The 25,202-nt window shown below is 37.5% G+C and overlaps 1 protein-coding gene across 2 annotated transcripts in view; it reads left to right on the top strand.

The window, feature by feature from the left end:
• The window catches only part of kcnq3 (potassium voltage-gated channel, KQT-like subfamily, member 3), a 64,691-nt gene that overhangs the window by 10,673 nt on the left and 28,816 nt on the right, over positions 1-25,202 (top strand). For both annotated transcript variants that reach the window (XM_017699224.2, XM_037530987.1), the window contains 2 exons: positions 20,118-20,208; positions 23,091-23,217. In XM_017699224.2, coding sequence (XP_017554713.1) covers positions 20,118-20,208; positions 23,091-23,217 — 218 coding nt within the window. The remainder of the gene's footprint in view (positions 1-20,117; positions 20,209-23,090; positions 23,218-25,202) is intronic.

Here is a 25,202-nt window from a genome sequence, read left to right as displayed (position 1 = left end):
ATATTATAGCATGTTTAGTACAATATTTATGTCTTCTTTGCTGCATTTTTTTATTTTGCAGAACTGAGAACTTTTAATGCCATATACTTAAGGAAAAGTACACTCTAGATTGCGTTATTACAAATAACATCATGGCTGTGATGATCTGCGGCAAAAACCACAGCCATCATGTTATACATGATAAAACATCATTCAGTGTTCTGTTGCTTAAATATTAGTTAAATGACTTTCTATATGCACTACTGTGTGGGTCAAAATGAGAAGGAGAGCTAGCACTGCAGCCAAGTCTGCAGCCAACAACAGGTGATGCATTTGCAGGAAATCAGCTTTTTTGGCTCTGATCATTAGTGCAAACATGCCAAGTCACCACACACAAACATTTGGCACAGGCGTGTATGTGTACGTGCATGTGTGCCTGTATTTAATGAGCTTTGGGAATCTCCCCACTGTTTCTTGGATGAATTTCATTACCCAGCATTCCCAGGCAAAAAGGTGATTCCTTACCCTTCATAGGCCCTGTGTGTTTGTGTGTGTGTGTGTGTGTGTGTGTGTGTGTGTGTGTGTGTGTGTGAGACCTTCCTGAGAAGGTGGAGGTTAATGTGAGAGGAAATCCATTAAACTTATGCCTGTATCCCCCCGAGGCCAAACAATACGCACACACAAAGCTATACACGTAGTCATGGGATCAGCTGCCTATTTCCACAAATAGGCTTTTGTATTTTACTGATATTATTTTTACAAACATGCAAGTAAAGATATTTTAAAGGTATGATATGACCATCGTATTTAGGTTCACTGATGATGTTTGTGTGCTTTTATATATCATAATTCACATGACTATTTTACAACCAGTTTCTCATATACTTAAACAAGATGTGTTTGTTGCCTTGTTGTCTTTAAGATATATGTAAATAGAATCTCTTCTCTGCCGCCCTTTGTTGTTTCTCATTTAAAAACAGCCCACGCTGAAACACTCCTTATACATTAGATAGATAGATAGATAGATAGATAGATAGATAGATAGATAGATAGATAGATAGATAGATAGATAGATAGATAGATAGATAGATAGATAGATAGATAGATAGATAGATAGATATTTTTCCACTGAAAATTCAAAAAACAAGAACTGACCCAATGGAGCTTACAGTTCTAGTTTGAGGTAATTTTTTCATATAGTTGAGAGAGAGAGCTATAAGCATTATAATAACCATGATTTCTTTATATTTATTGTCTTTTGGTCCTTTTATGGTCAGTTTGCTAGTTTGCTGGCAATTTAGTTAGCTTTAGTTTTTGGCTGATAGGGGAACATGGATATAAGAGCATTGTACTGCACTGTTCTCTGCTCACAGACTCACACAAATGTTTATAACTACATAGCTTATATTTATATTTGTATCACAAAACAAAGCAATAATAATAAATGTGTCTTGATATCTTTATGATTGGTCTGCTAACTTGAGGCTTGGCCAAAAATACACTCTGAGATCCAGCTGCCAAAATTAAAAGCAAAGTTTAGCTAGTATTTATATCACCTTAGCTCCTTAGAATAGCAGCAGTGAGAAATTCAAACAGACATTTAGTAAAATCTGTGACCCAGTGAGCTGCAGCTCCTCTCACTGAACACAAACTTGCGAGAGCTTTGTTAGGGAAATATCCCACCCCCTGGGGAAATGGAGATTATGATTGGTTATACTAATTAGTATGACTGTCACTCTGTTCATGTCTATTGGCCTTTGACCTCTCTCTTTTACTGTAGTTAGTTTCACTGCCTTCTGAGCCAGGGTCATGTGACATGTTGCCATGGTAACATCTCTATGTGGAGTGGAGGAGGGCTGCTCTAGTCTCTACTGACAAATACACACATACAGGAAAGAGAATGTATGCACACACACATGCACTCACACAAAAAACACAACACACACAACTGAGACATTTCTGATTTTCTTTCTGATGTCTCTGCTCTGCTGGCAGAGTACTGCTGAAGTGGGTGTGTGTGTGTGTGTTTTCCTTCAGAATCATGATACAGGGATATGCACCATAGAGTCTTCTGTTGCTCAGCAACCAGACCAAATTAGATCACAGCTAAAACTGAGCAAATATGTTCAACCTACACAGAGAGATGAGTACTCATGTGTGTGCATGTGTGTGTGTGTGTGTGTGTGTGTGCGTCTGTGTGTGAGCATTCCATGTTGTATACATTAATATATTCATGAATGTAGCAACCATAACATATCAAATTGAAACTGAAATTTTGAAAACTGATTTTATTGATTTTTGCAGAATATATAGCACTAAGCTAATGGTAATTCACACAAACATTTTTGGCTATACTAGATGATGCACACATTCATTTGAAGCTTATAACAGACAATAACATGTATGTAGAACTTTTGCAGTAATTTCTGCAGTAAAGAGCATGGAAACCTGGTTAGACTATGACTCGTACTCACGGTGATCTATGTAAGACTTCCAGTATAGCTTGAGTGATATTTTTGCTGATAAAATTAGTCCTGATTTATGTGTGTGTGTTTGCACATTTTTGCCTACATTTTGTAGTTAGGGATTAGGGATGCACCGATATGGCAATCATTGGCCAATGCTGAAATCCAGCATTTTCCATGAACATATCTGCTGATGCCTTTATAAGAAAAGGCTCTTCCCTCAGCTGAAGCCTTCTGAATTCTGGGAACCATTAAAAAGCCAGCACTCTGTGATCAGAGTAATCGTGGTGGCTCGTAATACGGAAAAAGGTCCTGCAGGTACTCAGGAGCTAGCATATGTAGGGCTTTATATGTCAGTAAAAGTATTTTGTAATCAATATGAAATTTAACAGACAGCCAATGAGGTGATGATAGAACTGGACTGATATGATCAAATTTTCTAGTTTTAGTGAGCACCCTGCCTGCAGCGTTTTGAACTAGTTGAAGTTTACTTAAATTCCTGCTAGTGCATCCTGACAGTAGTGCATTACAATAGTCTAGCCTTGAAGTAATAAAGGCATGTACTAATGTGTAGGGATAAGGGCGGGATAAGGCATTTCTTATCTTGGCAATGTTGCGAAGATGTAAAAATGCTGTCCTAGTGATGCTGCCTATGTGATGATCGAATGATAAATCTGAATCAATTACGACACCAAGATTTTTTGCTGCTCATCCAGGTGTATCTGGAAAGTTAATTTCTTGCCATTTTTGGACCCAAAAGGAGAACCTCTGTTTTGTTACTGTTTAGTAGGAGGAAGTTATGCAACATCCAGCCTTTCATGAATATTAATAAATATCAATATTTAACATACATACACATTCACACAGAGAATAGCACTATATTCCTGCATGTGTGTTTGTGTGCTTGTATGTGTGTGTGCATGTGCATGCATTTGAATGATAAGAGCAACCTTGTTTTTGAGTGTTACCATAGAAACTGTAGCAGGACACAATGTGTGCATTAAATGTCTTTGGTTTGGACTGTCATGGAAGACTTCACACTGAATAGAACACAGTGCTGAGAGAGAGAGCGAGAGAGAGAGAGAGAGAGAGAGAGAGAGAGGAGAGATAGGAATATAGAGCAGAGAGAAAGAAAGGAGAGAAAAATAGAGAAAGAGGCCAAAAAGAGAGAAAGAAGAACTGAAGTTGTCAAAGAAGTGAATCAAAGAGAAAGGATATATAAAAAGTAAAACGGGAACAAAAAGGAGAGACAAAAAAGAGAAAGACGAGAATAAGAAGAAGAAGGAAAACAGAAAAAAGAAAGATATGCATAGAGAGATATTTTGTCAAAGACATGAATTGGACAGAAAAGAGAAAGGGAGGGAGAGAGTGAGACAAAAATAGAGAAAATGAAAAACCAAGAGTAAAAAAGAAAGGAGAGAGAGCAAATCGGGCTGTTCTTAGTAAAACAGGTGTTGTTTTGGTATTTTGCATTTAATAGAGCACTTTACTCTAGAGTCTGTGTGTGTGTGTGTGTGTGTGTGTGTATGTATGTCAGTGTACTCTCATTACTCACTAACTGGAAATGATTGTTATTTCTCTATTCATTTTCATAAGCTCTCTCTCTCTATCTCTCTCTCTCCCCTCTCTTTTTCTCTCTCTTTCATTCATATCAGATTAAAACAGCAGAAATTGAACTTTTCTTATGCTAACTAAGAGATTTTTTGCTGCCCTTATGCTCTTTAGGTTCCATTTCTAATAAAACTTGCTGTCTGGTTCTTTTAGAGTGTGTGGCTGTTCTTATGCATGGATTTTTCTTTCTTGATATTTCTTCCTCATCTTATGCCGTGATTCTTCAAGCTTTTACCACAAACCTTATATCCCTTTTACTGTGTTTATATTTATATATTGACTCTTATGATAGAAGACAGCAAGAAACTGCTGAATCACCTTCTCATTTGCTTCCATTATAGGTGTATTTTGGATTAATGGGGCTCCTGTCCTTTTATTAAGTTGAGTACAGTTTTGATAAAATATTAGCAAACTACAGTCTGTCGCAATCGATCATACACAAGAGATGCAGCAGATAGAAATTAGGTGGAAAACTGCTGGAGTTCTCTCCTTTGTACATACTGTTAAATGTTATATATGATGCAGTGCCCTTAGTTCTGAATGTAAAACTGCTGATCTGCTTCTTTACCCCACCTGATATTATCTGACCATGAACATTTTCTCAAAATAACATGATTGATCTGTATGTTTTATACTGATTAATTCATAACTGACTTACTAGAGCTATTAGTGGGCTGATATTTTTAGCACCTTGGCATAGCATATATTAACATACATCTCTTTGCTAAGCTTAGAATTTGCAAGCTAACATTCAAAAGTGAATTCTTCAGAAATATCAAATCAAATGAAATTTATTTGTATAGCGCTTTTTACAACGGATGTTGTAAAAAGCAGCTTCACAGAATTCCAGAAAAGACAGAGTTTTAACAAGAGTGTAAAAAATGTAAAAATGTAAAAGCTTAAAAAACTTAATAAAACCCGGTGGGCAAGCCAGGAGTGACAGTGGCAAGGAAAAACTCCTTCAGAACTGAGGAAGAAACCTTGGGAGGAACGAGGCTCACCAGGGGGGACCCATCCTCCTCTGGTCAAACTACCTACAAGTGATTATATTACTAATATTAACAGCAGTAATATTGGTATTAGGAATAGCTAGGAGTCTATGACAACATCAGTGTAGGGTGGGCAGCTAGTCCAAGGCAGGTGGTGGTAGCTGGGGTGTGGGCAGCTGGTCTGAAGTGGGTAGCAGGAGGGCTCGACAGTCAGTCGTCCTTCAGTGTCCGGCCAGACATGTGGGTGATTGTATACTCGGAAAAAAGCGGGGAGATGGAATTAGTTTTATTTTGTCTGCTTGTACGTAAAACAGTAGATGTAAACATTTACAGAATGTGGCTAATGACTCCAGCAGATCTGACTAGGACAGCTTAACTAAAAGGAGAGAACCAGAAGGACACACAGACACGGCAGCACTCTGAAACAGTTTGGCATCCCTCCAGCTCCACCGTCCACAAACTTGAGTGACCACGTGCGAGCAGCGGGACGACAGCACCAGCGTCTCAGTTTACTATAATTCCCTGTATCTATGGACCCCTGGATCTGCTGCCTTTATCTAAGGGGGAATATTAGCTACCAAAAGCTAAACGGAACAAGTGAGTTTTCAGCCTAGTCTTAAAGAGTCCCGAACAGTTTCTGGAAGATCATTCCAGAGTTTGGGGGCTTTATAAGAAAAAGCTCTTCCCCCAGCTGCAGCCTTATGAATTCTGGGAACTATTAATAAGCCAGCGCTCTGGGATCTGAGTAGTTGTGATGGCTCATAATGGGAAATAAGTTCTTGTAAGTACTCAGGAGCAAGACCATGTAGGGCTTTTTACGTCAATAAGAGAATTTTGTAATCAAAACGAAATTTAACAGGCAGCCAATGAAGTGATGATAGCACTGGACTGATATGATCAAATTTTCTAGTTTTAGTGAGGACCCTGGCTGCGGCGTTTTGGACTAGTTGGAGTTTGCTCAAATTCCTGCTCCTGCATCCTGACAGTAATGCATTACAGTAGTCTAGCCTGGAAGTAATAAAGGCATGTACTAGTGTTTCCACATCACGCAGGGATAGGGCATTTCTTATCTTGGCAATGTTGCGAAGATGTAGAAAAGCTGTCCTAGTGATGCAGCCTATGTGTTCATCGAATGACAAATCTAAGTCAATTATGATGAGCCAGGTGTAACTGGAAAGTCGGCAAGATTTAAAATTAAATCTGATAGTTTATTTCTTGCCAATTTAGGACCCAGAAGGAGAACCTCTGTTTTGTTACTGTTTAGTAGGAGGAAGTTCCATAACATCCAGCATTTCACATCTTTTACACAGTCCTCCATTTTCTTTAATCTGTATTTGTCATCAGGCTTGGCTGATATGTACAGTTGTGTATCGTCTGCATAACAATGAAAGTTAATACCATGGTTACTTATAACTGTGCTTAACAGTAACATGTATAGAGTAAATAATAATGGTCCTAAAATAGACCCCTGCGGAATTCCAAATTTTACTTTTGAATAACTGGAAGATAAATTGTTTACCCTAACAAACTGATAACATTCTGTTAGGTAAGATTTGAACCATGATTGGGCTGTCCCTGTGATTCCAACCATGTTTTCTAACCTTTCTAGGAGAATATTGTGGTCTATTGTGTCGAAAGCTGCGCTGAGGTCAAGTAGCACTAACAGGGATACGTAGCCTTGATCAGAGGCAAGAAGAAGATCATTAGATATCTTAACTGTCTCAATGCTGTGATGTGGCCTGAATCCAGATTGGAATTTTTCATATATATGGTTCTTATGTAGATATGAACTAAGTTGTTGGGCCACAGCCTTTTCTAAGATCTTAGATATCAATGGTAAATTATATATAAGAAATAGGCCTGTAATTAAACAATACACTAACATCAAGATTTGGTTTCTTGATCAGGGGTTTAATAACTGCTATTTTAAAAGCTTTGGGAACATGGCCCAGGCTAAGGGACACGTTTACTATAGTTAAAATAGGGTTTATAATGACTGGCAGTACTTCTTTGAGTAATTTTGAGGGAATTGCATTGAGTATGCAGGTTGTGCAATTTGCAGAAGAGATAATCTTCTCTAGCTCCAGCTGTGGGAGTGGGTAAAAAGTTCCAAGCCTTTTTTCTACAACTGTGTTTTGTTCTATATCAGCCAAGTCAGATGACAGCCAGGTTGGATTTAATACTGTGAGTTGAATTTGTTGTCCTAATATGTTCAATTTTATTATTAAAGAAGTCCATAAAAACTTCACTGGTGAGAGTTGCTGGGATTTGGGAAATCACACTATAGAGAATTCTAGGATTATATTTATTATTCTCGATCAGCGAGGCCAGATATGCTGAGCTAGCTTTTGTGAGAGCATTTCTATACTCTATAAGGCTGTCCTTCCAGGCAGAGTGGAATTTCCGCTCTAGTTTCCGAGCTTTTTGTTTTAAGGTATGGGTTTTATCATTGTACCCTTTTCTGCCTTATTCTTTTTATTTTAAGTGGCACCACCTTTTCTAAAGTGGATCGGAAAGTATTTTCAAAATAATCGGTTAGTAAATCTAGTTCTATTTGGTCTGATGGAGTGAAAACTGGCATTGATAGTTCTGGCAAATTTTCTACAAATTGTAGGGCGGTAAAAGGTTTTATTGAGCACTTTGTAGAATAATGAGGGGATGTACATATATTATAGCTAAGACGTAGCTCATATAAAATTAAGTAATGGTCAGAGACTGCTGAGGTTTGCGGTAGGATATTAAGCTTGTCTGTGTTGAGACCTAGTGTCAAAACTAAATCTAACATGTGACTGCAGTAGTGTGTAGGCCCTGTTACATTTTGGGTAAAACCAACAGAGTCTAGAATTGAGGTAAATGCCTAAATATTAATATTATATAACAAATGTTTCGTTTTCTAAAAAAGTCATTTGTAGTGTTTGTACAAACCTCAATTCCAAAAATGTTAGGACAGTAAATGAAATGTGAATAAAAACAAAGCAGTGATTAGTAAACTCTGTATGATCTGCCTTAAATTGAAAACAACAAAACAATATTTGATTCTTATGAACTTTCTTGGCATTACAAGTACATGCACATTCTGTGTTTGATGCCTGCAACGCATTCCAAAACAAGTTGGCACCCGAACGCACAACAGTACAGGGCCTAAAGCAGCACACGTTTTCAGTGGGAGAGAATTCTGGGCTGCTCCTTGGCTTTTTAAACTTTATGCTGGTAGCAGTCTGGATAACACAATTTTAATTCACAATGGTTTGTCAGAGTGTTCCCAATGTGATGATATTTATTACAGAAGCATGCTGAGATTTATTACAGAGCCCTCTGAGGGATCAGAGGTCACATTTATTTTATAATTATTTTATTAGGTTATTTGTGGTTTTCATCCTTGTCCAAAGGCCTTGGCTTTTGGCCAAGTGGTGAGCCTTGACCCATCCTTGCTCATACAGGATGAGGCCTTTCTCCTACTCCTATACATGCATTATTATATTCCCTATTTAAGATTTTTTTGAACATTTCACAATATGCCTTGTCTTAAATTGTGTCTGTCCCAACTTTTTTGGAATGTGTTGCAGGCATCAATTGCAGATTGAGCATATATTTACATACTCACTGTTTATGCTTACTGTTTTTATGTACATCTCATATCACATAGTATCACAATGTTTTAGAAACTGAGGTTTGTAACTATTAAAAACATCTATAGATGAGTACAACAGTGGAAATATGGAAAAACTGCCATTTCCTCCTTTGTAGGCTCTTAGAATATGCACACACACACACACACAAACACATAGCTGTAAGTTGCAATTCCTGGAAATCAGCTGAAACACACAGGTCCTTTTAGTCTTCATCACCTCTCTAATAACCTCTAATGGCCTCACCCCTCCACCTTACTCTGCCTCTCTCTCTCTCTCACTTTCTTTAAGTACTCGAGGGCAGTTTGTGATGTACATGAAGGAAATGGTTTGCCTCTTGTATGTGTGTGTATGTGTGTGTATGTGGATTTTGTGGTGTTGCAGTAGGCCTGCAACCTTTAATTTAAGCCTGTGTGTGTGAGTCACAGTGAGCGTAGACGACCCATATTGATGCTCTCATTATAGCTGACGGCCTCAGTATCAATCTCATCAATCTTACAAACATGCCCTTCCAGCCAGAGGCCAAACACATACACATTTTCCAGGAACTATGTTTATGTGTATGTGCGCAGTGGACAATCTTTGAAAAGTTTTATTTTACTTGACTACACTATGTACATCTTGGGGATTTGGAAAACCCCTATGGTGGAAATGTCCATTTGCATGCAAGATGAAGAAGAACATTGTAATCATGTTGGTTGTGCTGAGGTACCCCTTCCTTGTGTGGATGATTCTGATGTTTGGGAGTGCCTTTAAAGGTTGATCTAAGAGAACTCGTGAAAACAAGTGAAAACTTGCTGAAGGAAGTGGCATCATCAGTATAACGTTAATTTTACATTTCAGACTTAACCTCTTCTCCTGACTGAGTAATGCTACTTTCAGTTGCAACTTTATACTTTATACTATATAGTTAAAAAAATGCACCAAAACATTTTGGATATTTTATCACATAGTGACCCTTTAAAATGGTTATTCCTATGATCCATATGATCCACTTCTTGAAATGGTTTGGTGTAAAAATTTCCACTTACCTCAAATGTATTTGATCAGCCAAGACATGTTTGGTGTTCATGTTTGGCTTCTTTAGTTTAGCCTTTTACCAAGTCCTTTAAGGGAAATCTTTTCACTATAAGACTATCTTGGCAACACAATTTGGCAGTTTCCACTCATTACAGGAGACTCTTTGATGAAAGAGAAAGCTATGAATTCAAAACTAAAAGCCACATTGACATTTCAAAATACAGGTTTGAAATCCCTGTTTAATCTGTAAAAGTAGCATTAATAGTTGGATCATTATGCTTAAATAATGCACAAAAATATTTTTTTTCCCAAAACATGGCAAGAATGTACAACCTTGATGAAGACCTGGATGGGGTTGAATGGGCTAAGTGAAGTTTTGGGGATGTATTTATGGAAATCCAGGTGTGCTACGCATACAAGGAATTTGGTTTTGGTTACAGGAGCTCATAGCGCACAGTAGCAGACAGACATTCACATGTAGAGAATAAGATAAAATAAATATAAAATATAGCAAGATAAAATTAAATAAAATAAAACAAAACAAAATGCATTCCTACCATCACATCAGACACACACACACACACACACAGTCATACCTGTAAATCTTACAATGTGCAAAGTGTGGGTCTAAAGTTAAAGTGCTGAGTGGAGCAGCAGTTAAAGGGTGTATAGTGGCAGAGAAAGGGATCATTGATGTAACAGTTAAATAAACTGGTTTGAGACAGCAGTTCCAGAGGATGGAGTTGAACTTGATTGTCAGTGTCGGGCTCAGATCAGACACTCGTGGACGTGAGGGTAAAAGATGAGCTTTATTGTTGAGGGCAATTCCAAAATAGTAGTTGAAAACAGTCCAAGTCGTAAATACCTAAACAGCAAACATAACATACAGGACAAGGCAAAAATGAGGTCGAAAAACAAAACAGGGTCAAAAAAAAAAAATAGATAAATGCTCAGTAAGGTAGGTAAACTGGCAATACTTCGCAAAGAGACTAGGCAAACACAGAGCTTAAATAAGGAACAACACAAGTGTGTATAATCAGTACTCATGTGAGGGTGAGCAGATATGAGTTTTTTGACTGGTTCCAGGAAAACTGGGTCTCCTGCAAGGTGTTCTGGGTAATGGAGTTCATGTTAGGAGACTGGTTCCTAGTACCGTCCAAGGGCGTGACATTGATACTATATACCAGTATATGTAGAAGTGCAGTTTGAAGCTGGAATGTTGTTGTTGTGGAATATTTTAACTGTTCAAGAGAGTGATGGCTTGTAGATTGTAATTTTGATATGTAAAGAACACAATATAACAAAGCCAAAGATTTGTAGATTTTTATTTTGTTTGTAAAATGACCTTGTGTTAGCAGTTAAAAAAGATGCAGTGTCTAGATTCACATGTCTCAGAGGAAGACTGTGCTACTCTTCACTCTCCCAGCTTGTTAGCATTGTGTGATGAGGAGACCTAACTAGTAGGTGGAACTGGCCATGACTGGCCACGAAATGGGTAAAAGTCCAAAAAAAGAACTAAAAATACAACATACCTGGCAGTGCTGGGGGTTCACCCGCAGCCCTAATCGACTGCTTCTACTGCTAATAGCAAGATCCAGTTTCAGGTTTATAGGTTTTATTCAAGCAGGTAAGACTCTGGCCTCATACGAGTGAAAATAACTGATTGGCTCCATTGCTACCAAATGAATAGACTTTCCTGTAAATACTTTCACTAAACCCACCTGTTCACCCCCAGTGGATTTGTGTCAGCCTGCATGTCAGCACTTCATACAGTAAGCTAGAGCAGAGCCACCACACACACACACGCACACACACACACTCACAGCTCCTTTCAGTATTGTGTATATATTTTTTTGCACACAGGCAGATAATGATGATGATGCTAATGATTAGCATAATGATAGTGGCAGTTACAATGATGACAAAGTAGGCATGTAAAATTCCAATAAGCCCAGAGCAAGAAAGGCAGAGTGAGAGAGAGAGAGAGAGAGAGAGAGAGAGAGAGAGAGAGAGAGAGAGAGAGAGAGAGAGAGAGAGAGTTGGGGATTGCTAAATAGATAGATAGATAGATAGATAGATAGATAGAGAGAGAGAGAGAGAGAGAGAGAGAGAGAGAGAAAGAGAGCAATGAAGAGAAACTGAGAGAAAGATAGATGAAAGATTAGGAGAGAGGTGGAAGGAGAGAGAGAGAGAGAGAGAGAGAGAGAGAGAGAGAGAAAGAGAGATAAAGAAAGAGAGCAATGAAGAGAAACTGAGAGAAAGATAGATGAGAGAGTAAGACAGAGAGGGAGGGAGACAGAGAGAGAGAGAGAGAAAGAGAGAGATGGTGACAAGGAAGAGAAATACAGTTAAGGAAAGAGAGTAAGAGAGATGGTGGCAAAGAAGAGAAAGACAGCAAGACAGATGCAAGGCAGAAAGGCATGAGAAAGAGAGAGAGAGAGAGTTGGGGATTGCTAAATAGATAGATAGATAGATAGATAGATAGATAGATAGATAGATAGATAGATAGATAGATAGATAGATAGAGAAAGAGAGAGAGAGAGAGAGAGAGAGAGAGAGAAAGAAAGAGAGCAATGAAGAGAAACTGAGAGAAAGATAGATGAAAGATTAGGAGAGAGGTGGAAGGAGAGAGAGAGAGAGAGAGAGAGAGAAAGAGAGATAAAGAAAGAGAGCAATGAAGAGAAACTGAGAGAAAGATAGATGAGAGAGTAAAACAGAGAGGGAGGGAGACAGAGAGAGAGAGAGAAAGAGAGAGATGGTGACAAGGAAGAGAAATACAGTTAAGGAAAGAGAGTAAGAGAGATGGTGGCAAAGAAGAGAAAGACAGCAAGACAGATGCAAGGCAGAAAGGCATGAGAAAGAGAGAGAGAGAGAGAGAGAGAGAATCATTATTTCTGTTCAACTGGTCCCTCATTTGTCTTCATTATGACGGTGATGACATGCGGTACATTATATGATAGATGAGTGTGTGGTGTGTGTGTGTGTGTGTGTCTTCCTCTGTGTATCAGGTAAGTGACAGAATAGAAGCACATGTAGTGTACTAAGAACTAATGAGGTTTAAACAGACATTTTGCCACTTTTGCGGTTCTAATATCAAATAAAGATATACACTCACCAGCCACTTTATTAGGTACAGTAAAAGGTTGGACCCCCTTTTGCCTTCAGAACTGCCTTAATTCTTCGTGGCATACTTTCATCAAGGTGTTGGAAACATTCCTCAGAGATTTTGTTTATTTATTTGAGTTACTATTGTCTTTCTATCATCTCAAACCAGTCTGCCCATTCTCCTCTGACCTCTCACATCAACAAGGCATTTTCGTCCACACGACTGCCGCTCGCTGGATATTTCCTCTTTTTCGGACCATTCTCTGTAGAGATGCAAACACCTAGAGATGGTTTTGCGCGAAAATCCCAGTAGATCAGCAGCTTCTGAAGTACTCAGACCAGCCTGTCTGGCACCAACAACCATGCCATGTTCAAAGTCACTTAAATCACCTTTCTTCCCCATTCTGATATGCGATATTGCGCTTCAGCAAGTTGTCTTGCCCACCTCTACATGTCTAAATGCACTGAGTTGCGGCCATGTGATTGGCTGATTAGCTATTTGTGTTAACAAGCAACTGAACTGTACCTAATAAAGTGGCCAGTGAGTGTATATGTGTGTGTGTGTGTGTGTGTGTGTGTGTGTGTGTGTGTGTGTGTCTTTATATTGAAAGGTAGGACTTTCCCTTAAACAGATGACATGTTGAGCATTACAATTTTTCCCTTTCATTTTTCAACCATCTGTAACCTGCCTTCTCTTGGATAATGTCTTTGGTTTTATGGCTTTCTCTCTCAATCACACAGTGTCACCTCATTTTTTAACGTGACCACTGTATTTTGAGATTGTGAGTGAAATACATGGTTAGGAAACTAAAGTGTCATTTATTACTGTTTTAGCAAATTCAAAAAATGTGTTCTTATTTTTCGAGTTATCATTTTGACCCATTAAATGTATCTCAGGCGTTCTGGAACAATGTGCACTTTGCAGTTGTCAATACAGCTGAGTGATGATGAAAGTATAGCAAGAGCAGCAATGCTACAAGCACTGAGCTTCAGCAGACAATGTGAATGTGGCTTCATAGTAAGGTCTTTAAAAAGCAGTGTTAGTATTGACATCTGTCCATAAAATGCAACCAAATTATAAACTGCCAGTTGAACATCACTGTTTGCCTACAACAGTCTCACTTTAACTGGTTTTCACATTATATTATAACTGGATATATTCTGCCCTCAGTGGTAGGCTAAACTGGCCAACAGAAAGATGAACTGGCTAACAGACTAATGCTAAAATAATAATAAAATAAAAAAAACTGACTTTTTTGGAAAAACTGGCACATACCAAGTAAAAAAACGTTAGTTGCCTGTTATGAGCTTATAATGTAAGTATTTAAATTATTTAAAAGAGTGCTTTTTTGTATATAAAGCACTGAATAAAAAGCATTGCTTCATATTGTGGAGTATGCCTCTTGGAAGGTGTCACACTCCCAGGTTGAAAAGGTACTGCTGCTGCTGTTATTTTTGTTGTTGTTGTGTTGTTTGGAGAAATTGTGTCCAAGAGGATGGGTTTACAGTGCATTGAAGTGTCCACTGTCCACAGATGTCCTGTTCTTCTGCCTTACCTTTAAAACTCTGTTTTTGTCTGTTCCAACATATCAAGCAAAAGATAATTATTATATTGGGGTATTATGAAAATGTCTGGATGTATTGGGATTATGTTTTTGCCATATTGCCAGAACTTAATCTAAAAACACTGCTGACAGTGTTTAGCTACATCTAGGTTTTGTTTCTGGGTATCTGGGTATTATCTGGGTATCTGGGTCTTGTCTGGGTCAGTGTTTGTTAGCCACAAACATTATAGCTTCAATTTTAAACTAAGGGAGCAAAATTTGGCCTCCTAACAGGTGGATAATAGACTACATGCAGTGGAAAATTTTTAAATTAGATTTTTTGCCAAACTATTATTTTAAAGAAGCAGTAATCAATTCCTTATGTATAGACATTTTCCACAAAAAATTGATGAAACATTAAACTAAATGCAAATTGCTTTGAATGCAGTAAAATAACTGCAGCAATCATACAGGCCTCCCTTTGTTGTGTTAATTATGCTCAGATGGAAATAGGGTCGAGCATTAACACACTGTCTCAAGCGTGATCACTAACTACTGGGCCGGTTGTTGCATTCATTTACTAAATACACATTAGCTCCCACTGCTAATTAATGTGATTAGGTGCTTTGTGCTGTTGGGTGTTGCAACTTGAAATTCATTCATCCAGAATTTCTGTACAGGCTTTTGTGCTCATGTGTGTTGTAAAGCATTATACAATATAACTCCTGCTTTTTAGGAGCCATGACCCAGGCTGGCCGGTCAGAAAGAACCTTATGAAACATTTCTTGGAATAAAAATGCAGCATGAAAATATGTAAATGTTCATTTTCAGTGGGCGGATAGCTCTGGCTATTGCATATGCATCTCCTGAGACAGATGTTTTTTTCATGAGTACCTTGATTGACCTCTGCACAATGATGGAACTGGAAAACATGTCTTTGTGAGGTTTCAGTGTTTTCCTCCTTTTCAGCTAAAGTGACATATTAATTAACAACATTCTTTTTCTTTTAGTTCTATTTTAACAGATTTTCTGTTTGGCCACTAGAACACAGTATATGTCTGATGCAAACAATAAATAGATAGGTAGATAGAAGAAGATAGACAGATAAATAGAACGCACATGCTCAGGAAAGCATACAGTGCCATATTGTGACATAATCATGATAACGGTATCATCATATTGTTCAGTTCTATCTGCATATTTGTGCTAAACATAGCCAGTGACGTTGATCTTTCTCTGTTTTACTACCAGTGGTGTTTCTACATTAGGGGCCAGTGGGGCCTGGCCCCACTAGACGTCGTTGTGGAGCAGTGCACGACACCATCAATAATTCTTCATAACTAACATTGTTGCACATTTATTACATATGACAATGGTAGAGCTGTCCAATACTTTCAATTTCAAAACATTCAATGTATGCTCAATGAGCTTTCAGTAACCCGCTCTGGATCCAATAAAACATAATGCATTTACATGCGCCCAGACATTTAGTAACATTATTAACGTATGGGCAGCTAGCCATTGTACCTCATCAGCTGTGGTCATAATAGATTAAACGTTTGGCTCCCATCAGTCAGGGAATTTCAACATCATTCAGTCTGCAAAGGACAAAAACTGCTCCTTCAATCCAGAATGAGTTAAGAGAGGACCATGGCTAATTGCGAGTGCAGCTAAAAAATACTCTGCTTTATGCTTTCTTTGCCTGCCCATTTATACACTTGCTATGCTATCACTTCAGTTCATTCATGGATTAGTGGACTTTGAGAGAAAAGCTTTTGACAAATTTGCCCCAATGAAAAACTGTCATGCATCTTTTCTTTTTGAGCAGTGAATTAACTTTGGATTTGTAATGTTATGCTGTATAACAAGGTTTTGTGAGATCCAGCGTCGACTAACTCCTGCACCATGTTATGTTAATTTGTGAATTTGTGATTTTATTGATGGAGTGCGTTTGTGCTTGGATCAGGTTTGTGTGTGGTTTCATTGACGAACTGGCTGCTGCTCCTACAGTTTATGGTGCACCACCAGGCTTTCTGTGGCAGAGATGCCACTCTTGCCCACTGATCAGTCTCCTCAGCTGAGGTCATTTTCTCACAATTGGGCAGTTTCTACAAACAAGCTTGTTTTCTACAGCAGCAAATTTGTAACCTATGTGTGTGGCTTTAGAGGAAAACAAAAAAAAACACGATGTTTGGAGTGCAACTTTTAGCTATGGGGCTACAAGGCTAACAAACACTAGGAGTCAATAGTCACCAGAAAATCTTTTGCATAAATATATGCCCAAGACTTCTCTCAACCACTCAACCCTTCATCCAGCCTTTAGTCAATGTCATGCAGATTTGTAGTTCAGGACAGAATGTATTACTGTGAAGTATACAATGAACGAAACTTCAGCATGTAGCTGCATGCAACCACTTCAGACAACAGGTGTTGTGACAAATCTGTTTGTTTCTTTTTAGAAGCAGGTGTTAATCTTGAATTTCCGAACTTGAGATATGTATGTGTGTATAAATAGATACATCATGGACGTGACCTGGGGTTCATGTGTCCATGTGATGCAAGTGCACACAACAGGGCAGCATTTTCAAAAATCTCTACATCTACACAAAAAATATGAAAACATCTGCATGAGCATGCAAGCCCAGCAGGGGGAGATAATAACCTATAAAATGTGATTTGTCCTAAAATTGAGATCCTCTACTCCTCCAGAAGAAAATGTACAAAAATACAGAGCAGAAAACAGAAAATAAAACCTTAAAAAGAGAAAGAACACTGGCCACTTGTATGGGGTTGTTTATGTAGCCATGCTTATGCCAGTGTCTCTGGATATGTCACTCAATCCTGATCAGGATGAATATTTTTTATATATTCGCCTGATTTGAATTGTGGAATTGGGATATATTTTCATAAGCATCAAGTCATATATCTGTCACCTCAGTCACTGAGGTATTTCTGATATTTGCAAGAATTGAGCACAGAACATGATGCCTCACGGACTGCACTCACATTCAATTATAATCATGATTATAACTCCCAAATCACCCCAAACTCTCAAGCAAAAAGAAGAAAAGAACCAATCCAGTTGTTAGAGTCCTGCCTACTTAAATGAAAATAGCTACGGACTCATCCAAGTTCATGTTGTTGTGTGCGACTACACAGCTATCTTTTATTCATTATTATAGCTCATAGTGGTTAATACAGTATTTTGGGCATGCTTTTTTACAGAAAAGATTTTGGTGTCTATTGTTTTTTAATCTTTGCTAGGAGTGTAAGCCTTGTAGCTCTAGTGCCAAACTAAAGAATCAAAATTTGAACTCCAAACATGCTGATTGTCTACATCTGGGGTAAGTAGGAAATAATGTGAATTTGATTTCTGGCCAAATCATTCATATAGCATAACCTGTGCTATATGCTATAAAGCCCTTCTCTTGACCTTGTGAAGACGGGGTCCCTGCGGGGTGTTTCTGTTTGTGTGCTGTGTGTGTGTGCGTGTAGGTGGTTAAGGGAGATTATTGTCTGATTCACACACTCTGCATTTCTTTATTGGACCTCTGGTGCAAATTGGTTGTTAGCGAAAAACCCCTCAGGTACTATAGCTCTCTCTCTCTCTCTCTCTCTCTCTCTCTCTCTCACTCTCTCTCTCTCTCTCTCTCACACACACATACACACACACACACACACACACACAAAGAATGTTAAAATATTGTGGTAAAAACCATGGCAACTAGCAAATGAAACCCTGAATCCACAGTAACCATGGTAACAGTGTCAACAGGTCAGTTGAAAGACAGACAAAGAAGGAAACAACAGGGAGCTGTGGGTTCTATTTTTTGCTCTATGTGAATGTTTGTGTTCTGCTGATCTTTCTTAAGTCTGCACTGATCAGCCAGGTGAATAAGACACAAGCAGGCAAGAATCAAACATACCCACATCTGCACACACACATGCAGAGATTTACTACATCTTATGATGATATCAAGCTGAGACAGTACCGCTGTGTGTGGCTGTTTACCTGCCTGACTGAGGAGTGTAAAGGAAAGTGAATGCGACAGGGTTTCAGCATACTGCTTAAAAAAACAGCAGCTCCTTTTCGCTCCCTTTCACTCTATGCTGCCTTTACAGCATTGCCACTTACAGAACTCCCCCAGCTGGTCAAATTTGGTATTGTCTGCACATGGACATGGTCATCAGTAGGCAAAAGAAAAATATTTCCATGTTGTTGAAAAAGCCTTGTATCTCCATTTTTGTCATTAACCTTTTTATGTAATTGCATTGTATTACTTTTTCATAATAAATGTACCAATGCAAATGGTAAATCCTAGGAAAAAAATATGTTAAATTAACCTTCATTACAAGTTAAGAAGGTTTTTCCTTCTCCACTGCAAAATGACCAGGTTTTGTTTTTCAAAATATGTGTCAAGTTTGTCTAGTTGATATATGACTATATATGTTTTACATATATGTAAATATTACTATCAGACCATGGTTGCCAGCTGTCTTTTCTATGCTGTGGTGTGCTGGGGAGGAAGCATAAAAAGGAGAGACAAGATGCGACTGGTCAAGCTGGTCAGGCGAGCGGGATCAGTGGTCGGTGTGGAACTTGACTCTGTGGTCAAGGTGGCTGAGACAAGGACACTACACAAACTGCTCTCCATTATGGAGGATGATGGCCACCCACTGCACACCATCATCATGGACAGGAGGAGAATGTTTAGTGGCAGGTTGCTGTCACAGAGCTGCTCAACTGACAGATTCAGGAGGTCCTTTGTCCCCAGAGCCATCAGTTCTTCCACTCATTCCAGGGGACCAGCAGAAAAGGGGGGGGGGGGGGGGGGGGCTGAAACTGAATCTCATGCTTATCTTGTGTTTATCTATCCATCTGCACATATAGACAGCGTGCTGCACATATTGCACTTTCTGCATACCTCATTCTGGTTTATTTATTCTTGTTATATGTCTACACCCATTTACGGTTACTGTATAGTGTTGAGTGTCTGCTATTGCCTGCTAAATTTCCTTCCTTCCAAAAGCTTTAACATGGTCAGTTTGGCACATTTACTTTTTTAATATTTATTTTTAATTTAAATTGTCCTTTCTTTGTTCTGAATTTTTCAAGATTCTAAAACTTGTTGCTGTTTATTTCCAGGTTTAAATGAAAAAAAAGATTTTTAATGTGGTCTCAAAATTTTGGTGTTATATTGCACATATATGTTTTATATAAGCAGGTACAGTATATGGACATATATCTTTGGCACTATCAGCCTCAGTCAAAATGTAAATGAATGGATGGATGCATTTACTTTGGCAATGATTACGCCTGCAGGAAAAAGTATTAATTACCAATACTAATAAGTAATGAACCCATGCATCCTGAATGCTGGTATTCTGTTGCTAAAAGACTGTCTTGCACCACATGTTAACACATTTGATTTATTTGTATAAAATAGGTTTGTTTTTTTTTGATCATTTAAGAAATACAAGAAATCTTGTCTAATTAAGTTTTCCCTAAAAGCCTTGGCCAGTGAACAATAAAAATTCTGTCATGCTTGGATTTATTTCTCACTATTATAGGTAGTTGCACATTGTAAAATTGTAAAACAGTTTTCATACAATCATCATTATATAGCATTTTTCTCTCCATAGGAATGAATAAGGGGCAAACATTTGTGCTACTAGCTTTTTACGCAAGGTGGGACATCATAGCACTTAGCCACCAGCTGGGATACTAAAATCAGTAACAGTTCACTGAGTGTCTCTCTATTTCCCTCTCTCCAGGTTTCTGATAGTTCTGGGCTGTCTGATTCTGGCTATTCTGACCACATTTAAAGAGTATGAGGCTGACTCAGGTCACTGGCTGGTGGTTCTGGTGAGTGTTTATTTGTGTGTGTGTGCTTGTACTTGGGAGTGTCAACATATTATGAAGAATGGATCAATAGAAGTGATCCAAAATTGTAATTTAATTTAATATACTTCATTTATTTAATTTCCACTCAAAACATCCCTTTTGTACAAGTTATACATTTGTGTATATATTACACAGCATTAGGGGAAAAAGCATAAAATTACAAAAATGACATTCAACATCAAGTATAATCTCAAATCTGTATTTAATTTATCCACATTTAACTTTTGTGCATCTACAACACTGTTACTGGGGCAGTACCCTTTTTGTCACTGTGGTGGTACCCTCAGGGGTACATCTCAGTACCTTTAGTCAGGGAACATAACTGTACCATAATCCATTGAAATTATATTTTCTCAGCTGTACTGACTCCACACATCCCGTCTCTTCTCCAAGCTTTATTTTATTGTTCTGTTTTAATATATTAGTTTATAAAAAGATACAAATGTCTACTTTTCCACTATGAAAAAACTTATTTAAGATAACACAGTTGGACCTTAAAACCGCTGTTGCACCTTTGAGGGTACACTTACATTGTTTGTACCTTGATGAATGAATCATGTACCTGTGTGGTACCTTTATTTCTAACAGTATACTGCCAGTTTAACTCTTCCCTCTTTCCAATCTTAAAAACAACCAGCTGTGTTCTTCCAGCAAAAGCTGTTCCCAAAGCTCTCACTGACATTATATTCCCCTTCAAACAGATACTAACATCCACACAAGCAACTATCCAAACTAACCACAGTGGCCTTGTACATTTCTTTCTCGTGTGCATCTAAAATCTAAAAATATTATTTTACTTTCTTTTTATAGAGATAATGAAACTCCTAAAAACTGTGCAAGACCTGGTAGAACACTAAAACTGTCCCCATCTGATAAATGGTACTTAAAGCTTACATCATTGAGAAAAAGGAAAAAATCAAGATCCACTATTGCTTCACACCTGAAAAAATCCACAGATGTTTCTGTCCATCCTTCCACTGTGAGAAGACAACTCAACACTATGAGTCTGAAAGTATGTATAGCTGTCAAGAATCTGTTACTGAGAAAAGAAATTAGGCAGAAAAGAAGGACAAGATTTAGCTTTATATTTAGCTACAGTTGTATGCAAAAGTTCAGACACCCCTGACAGAATGCATATTGTTCTTAAGCAAAAATAAATAAACACATTTCTTTTTTATTTGATTAACTAAAAAATTGGACACAACTTAAATAATAATTGCCGGCTTGTGCAAAGGTTTTTGGATTCCTTACTAAGTAAGCACTTTGCAAATGCTTTTTGTGGCTTTTTGTGGCCAAAGTATTTTTATCCTAGTGGAGTCTTCCAATTCTTCTTTCACAGATTTTTACCCATTCTGCCTTACAAAACGCTTCTACTGCTGCTGTATTCTTGGGCTGTCTTGTGTGCACCCCATGTTTAATATTGACTCATAAATGTTCAGTAATGTTCAAACTCATATGAGGGCCCTTCTAAAAGCTTCAGCTTGATGTAGTTTATGGTGTATTTTGAGGTCATTGTCACATTTCTTTCCAGAATTTTATAATATTTTGTGGGATGTATTCTTCCACCTTCCCATGGAATATTTCCTGTGCCACTGGCTACCACACAAATGCATAAAGCAAAAGTAAAATAGAATAACGCCCATGTTCAGCAGCAGGCAAGATGTTTTTTTAATCAAATACTCCTCCTTTTTTTATTTCTGTGATTGTGCCAAAGAGTTCCATTTTTATTTCATCAGTCTACAAGAGCTTGCTTATCTCAATGTTGTTTTGCACACTCTGCATGCTGAATTTTGCAATGAGATAGCAGCAAGATTTCTGTCTGATGAAATTTCAAATCTTCCAAATCATGTTTGTTCAAGCAGCACTGCAGAGTAAAACAATCTACCACCACTCCTGTGACAGCAAAGCTCTTGCAGGTCCTTGCTGTCATATGGGGGTTTTGCTTTGTCTTGCTGACAAGGATACAAAGAGTTCTGTTTGAGGTCTTGTTATTCCACTTCTTGCCTTGACTTCCACAGTTGCACACTTCCCCTTAACTGGCATTTCAGAGAGTGGAAATTGCAGGCTATATACATTATATTAAATAACACAGACTATAGCTTTAGAAAATCTATTACATTCTGGAATTTTCTTCACCTGACAATTCCTAATGACAATGCTTGACCTGCCCAAACAGTTCTAACAAGTCAATTAATGCCTAACAAGTTATTTGTAAGTTCATAGTCTAGAAGGGTGTGTAAACTTTTTACACATGCCACAATGACTATTTTACCTTTCAATTAGTTATTTTATATTTTTCAATATAAAGTAACCGTGGATTAACATCTGCAAAACAATGATATTTTTGTAACACTTTGCTGCCAAGGTTGTGTTTACTTTTACATTTCTCTTCAAAAACCAACAACATTCCCAACATAAGGGCTCACCCTACATGATTTGATAAGGCTTACAACTGTTGATGTTAGTAGTTGTAGTTCTTTGGCCTAGTAATATTTAGCTAAACACTGTGGTGCAAGCAAAATAAAAAAAAAATTTGTAAATGTTATACTGTGCGCTAATATGAAACACTAGCACAGCAGAAATATCAAATATAGTTAGTTGTATGTATGGCTATGTGTATATGTATGTACTGCATGTGTTCAGTAACAATGAGAGCACTGGATATATGCTGGAATTAAACAGAATGATGAGTCACTGCTAAGTGGTGATTCAGCAGTGGAAGTTAAGTAGCTTTAAATGAGTCTTGTGTATGTTGAGGAACAGGTATAAACAAAGATAAATACAGAGAAATGTGTAAGCTGATATTATTAAGAGTATTTTTCTCTCTGCCTCTTGTCCTCTAGGAAACATTCACTATCTTTATTTTCGGAGCGGAGTTTGTGCTAAGGGTCTGGGCAGCAGGATGCTGTTGTAGATACAAGGGCTGGAGAGGGAGGCTCAAATTCGCCCGCAAACCACTGTGCATACTGGGCAAGTGTCTGTCTTGCATACACACACATACACACTTCATGTATTGGTATACTTTAGAGCTGTCACTATTGATTATATGGGTGATTCAGTAATATTTTTTTCTTGACAGTAAATCAAGTAAGCCATTTATATAAAGGCCAAACAATAAAAATGGGCTTAAAGGGAAATTCTAAATATCGGCATAATTGTTGAGATGTAAACAAAGGCACTCAGAGTAGTTTGATGTGAAATGCTACTTTAAAGAGAAACTTATCAATTTTAAAAAGAGTACTATTTTACATGCCACGCCCTGCATGTACCTCTCCACCATAAATATGTTTTTAAAAATGCATTATAGGCCAAAACCTTATCTCAATTCTATTGTAAAATGATGTCTCATCAGACATAATGGTTGTAAGAAAAAATAATAGTAAAGTATACTAATTTGTGTAATAGCTTTCTGTAACGCAGGTTTTCAAGGCATTGAACTCTGACATCTGGCTTCTATCACCACCACTGTGAACAATTCTGACTTCCTAAGTTTATTGAGAATTGAGAATTCTTGAGAATTTCTCGTTAAATCACTCTGAATGTCTTTGATTGAGTTGTGTGTCAATCACACACAGTTTCTTGGTTAAGAAAGGCCAGTAGGAACATGTAAAACCTGCATTATCATCATGCACAATGCCAAATAATCTTTGCTGACTTATTAAGAAGGTCATTTTTAATCAATGATGTTATTAATTAGTTTGTTTACTTAGTTTAATAGATTGATTCTGACAGAGCTGCTATTCATGTGGTGTTGTACCAACTCCAATAATACTGTAGCAAAATAAGCTAATAACATATTCAATATACTGTTTTCTGGAAGAAAACTCATTGAGCTGAATTCTTCAGTGGTAAAGTCAGCATTAGCCATGCCAAATGTGCAGCATGGTAAATAAGACATGTTTATAAAGTCAAAGTGATTAGTGCATGGCTGTTTTTTAATGCTGTGGTATTTTCACTGGTGTAAGAGGCAAGAGCTGGTTAAAATCCACATAAATAAGTCAGACATTTTAACCATCTGCACCAAGTGAAGCTCCGTTTAAATGTTGTTCATAATAGAAAATTTGGAAATTCCTAAACTTTTACCACCAAATTTTTTGCTACCATTACATGAATTAAAGTTTAACATATGGTCATTTTTTTCACACAATATAAAAATGCTGATATTCTAATTATTATATCAAGCCATTTTAGCTTTTTATTTCCTATTAATCGTGATGTCAGGAATTAAGTTTACACATGTGAAAATTAAAATTACACTCTTTTTAATTGCCACATGTATAAATTGATATCTTTTTGTCAAATAAATTACAAATGGAAAAGTAGGATTGAAAGCTAAAAATTTGATCATGTCAAATTACCCTTCACTTATTCGTATTGTAAACTTCTCTTACTACTATGATACAACGGCTCAGGTGCTATTATGAGACATTCTGCAAACATTACTGCCTTGCTATTTGCTCTTGAACTTCACAGTAAATATGATGGTGCATTTTATGAATCTGGCTCATATCCTCTAAGGTACATGTCTAAAAAACTTTTAAGGAATAGCATAAACAAATACCTTTTTTGTTGTTATATGTATCTTTAGTATATAGTAACTGTATCTGGTATATAGTAACAGGTGCCAGTTCTATGACTGGATCAAAAAATGTCCTACAGTCTACATAGGGACCTAATAATTAACTGTACTGTAACTCTTTGAAATGTATTACACATTGTAGTTTTTTGCCATAACATCTTTTATTAGCCATCATTTGAGCCCTCTTAACAAAGTTTGGTTTGAACACTGTTACGCAAGGAAAAAGAGGTTGTGAAGCTTGACATATGTGATGCTAACAGCTAATGTGAAATATGGCAGGGCATCCATCAGAAAAATGTTTGCACTATCAAGGTAGTCAATGCTAAGCCTTTGGCATTTTATTATTCATTGTAAGTATGAGTGAAATTTTATACCC

The sequence above is a fragment of the Pygocentrus nattereri genome, chromosome 19 (genome assembly GCF_015220715.1).
Source record: "Pygocentrus nattereri isolate fPygNat1 chromosome 19, fPygNat1.pri, whole genome shotgun sequence".
In the NCBI taxonomy this organism is placed as follows: Eukaryota; Metazoa; Chordata; class Actinopteri; order Characiformes; family Serrasalmidae; genus Pygocentrus; species Pygocentrus nattereri.
The sequence above is the reverse complement of the archived record's forward strand: the minus strand, read 5'-3'. Positions and strand labels throughout refer to the sequence as shown.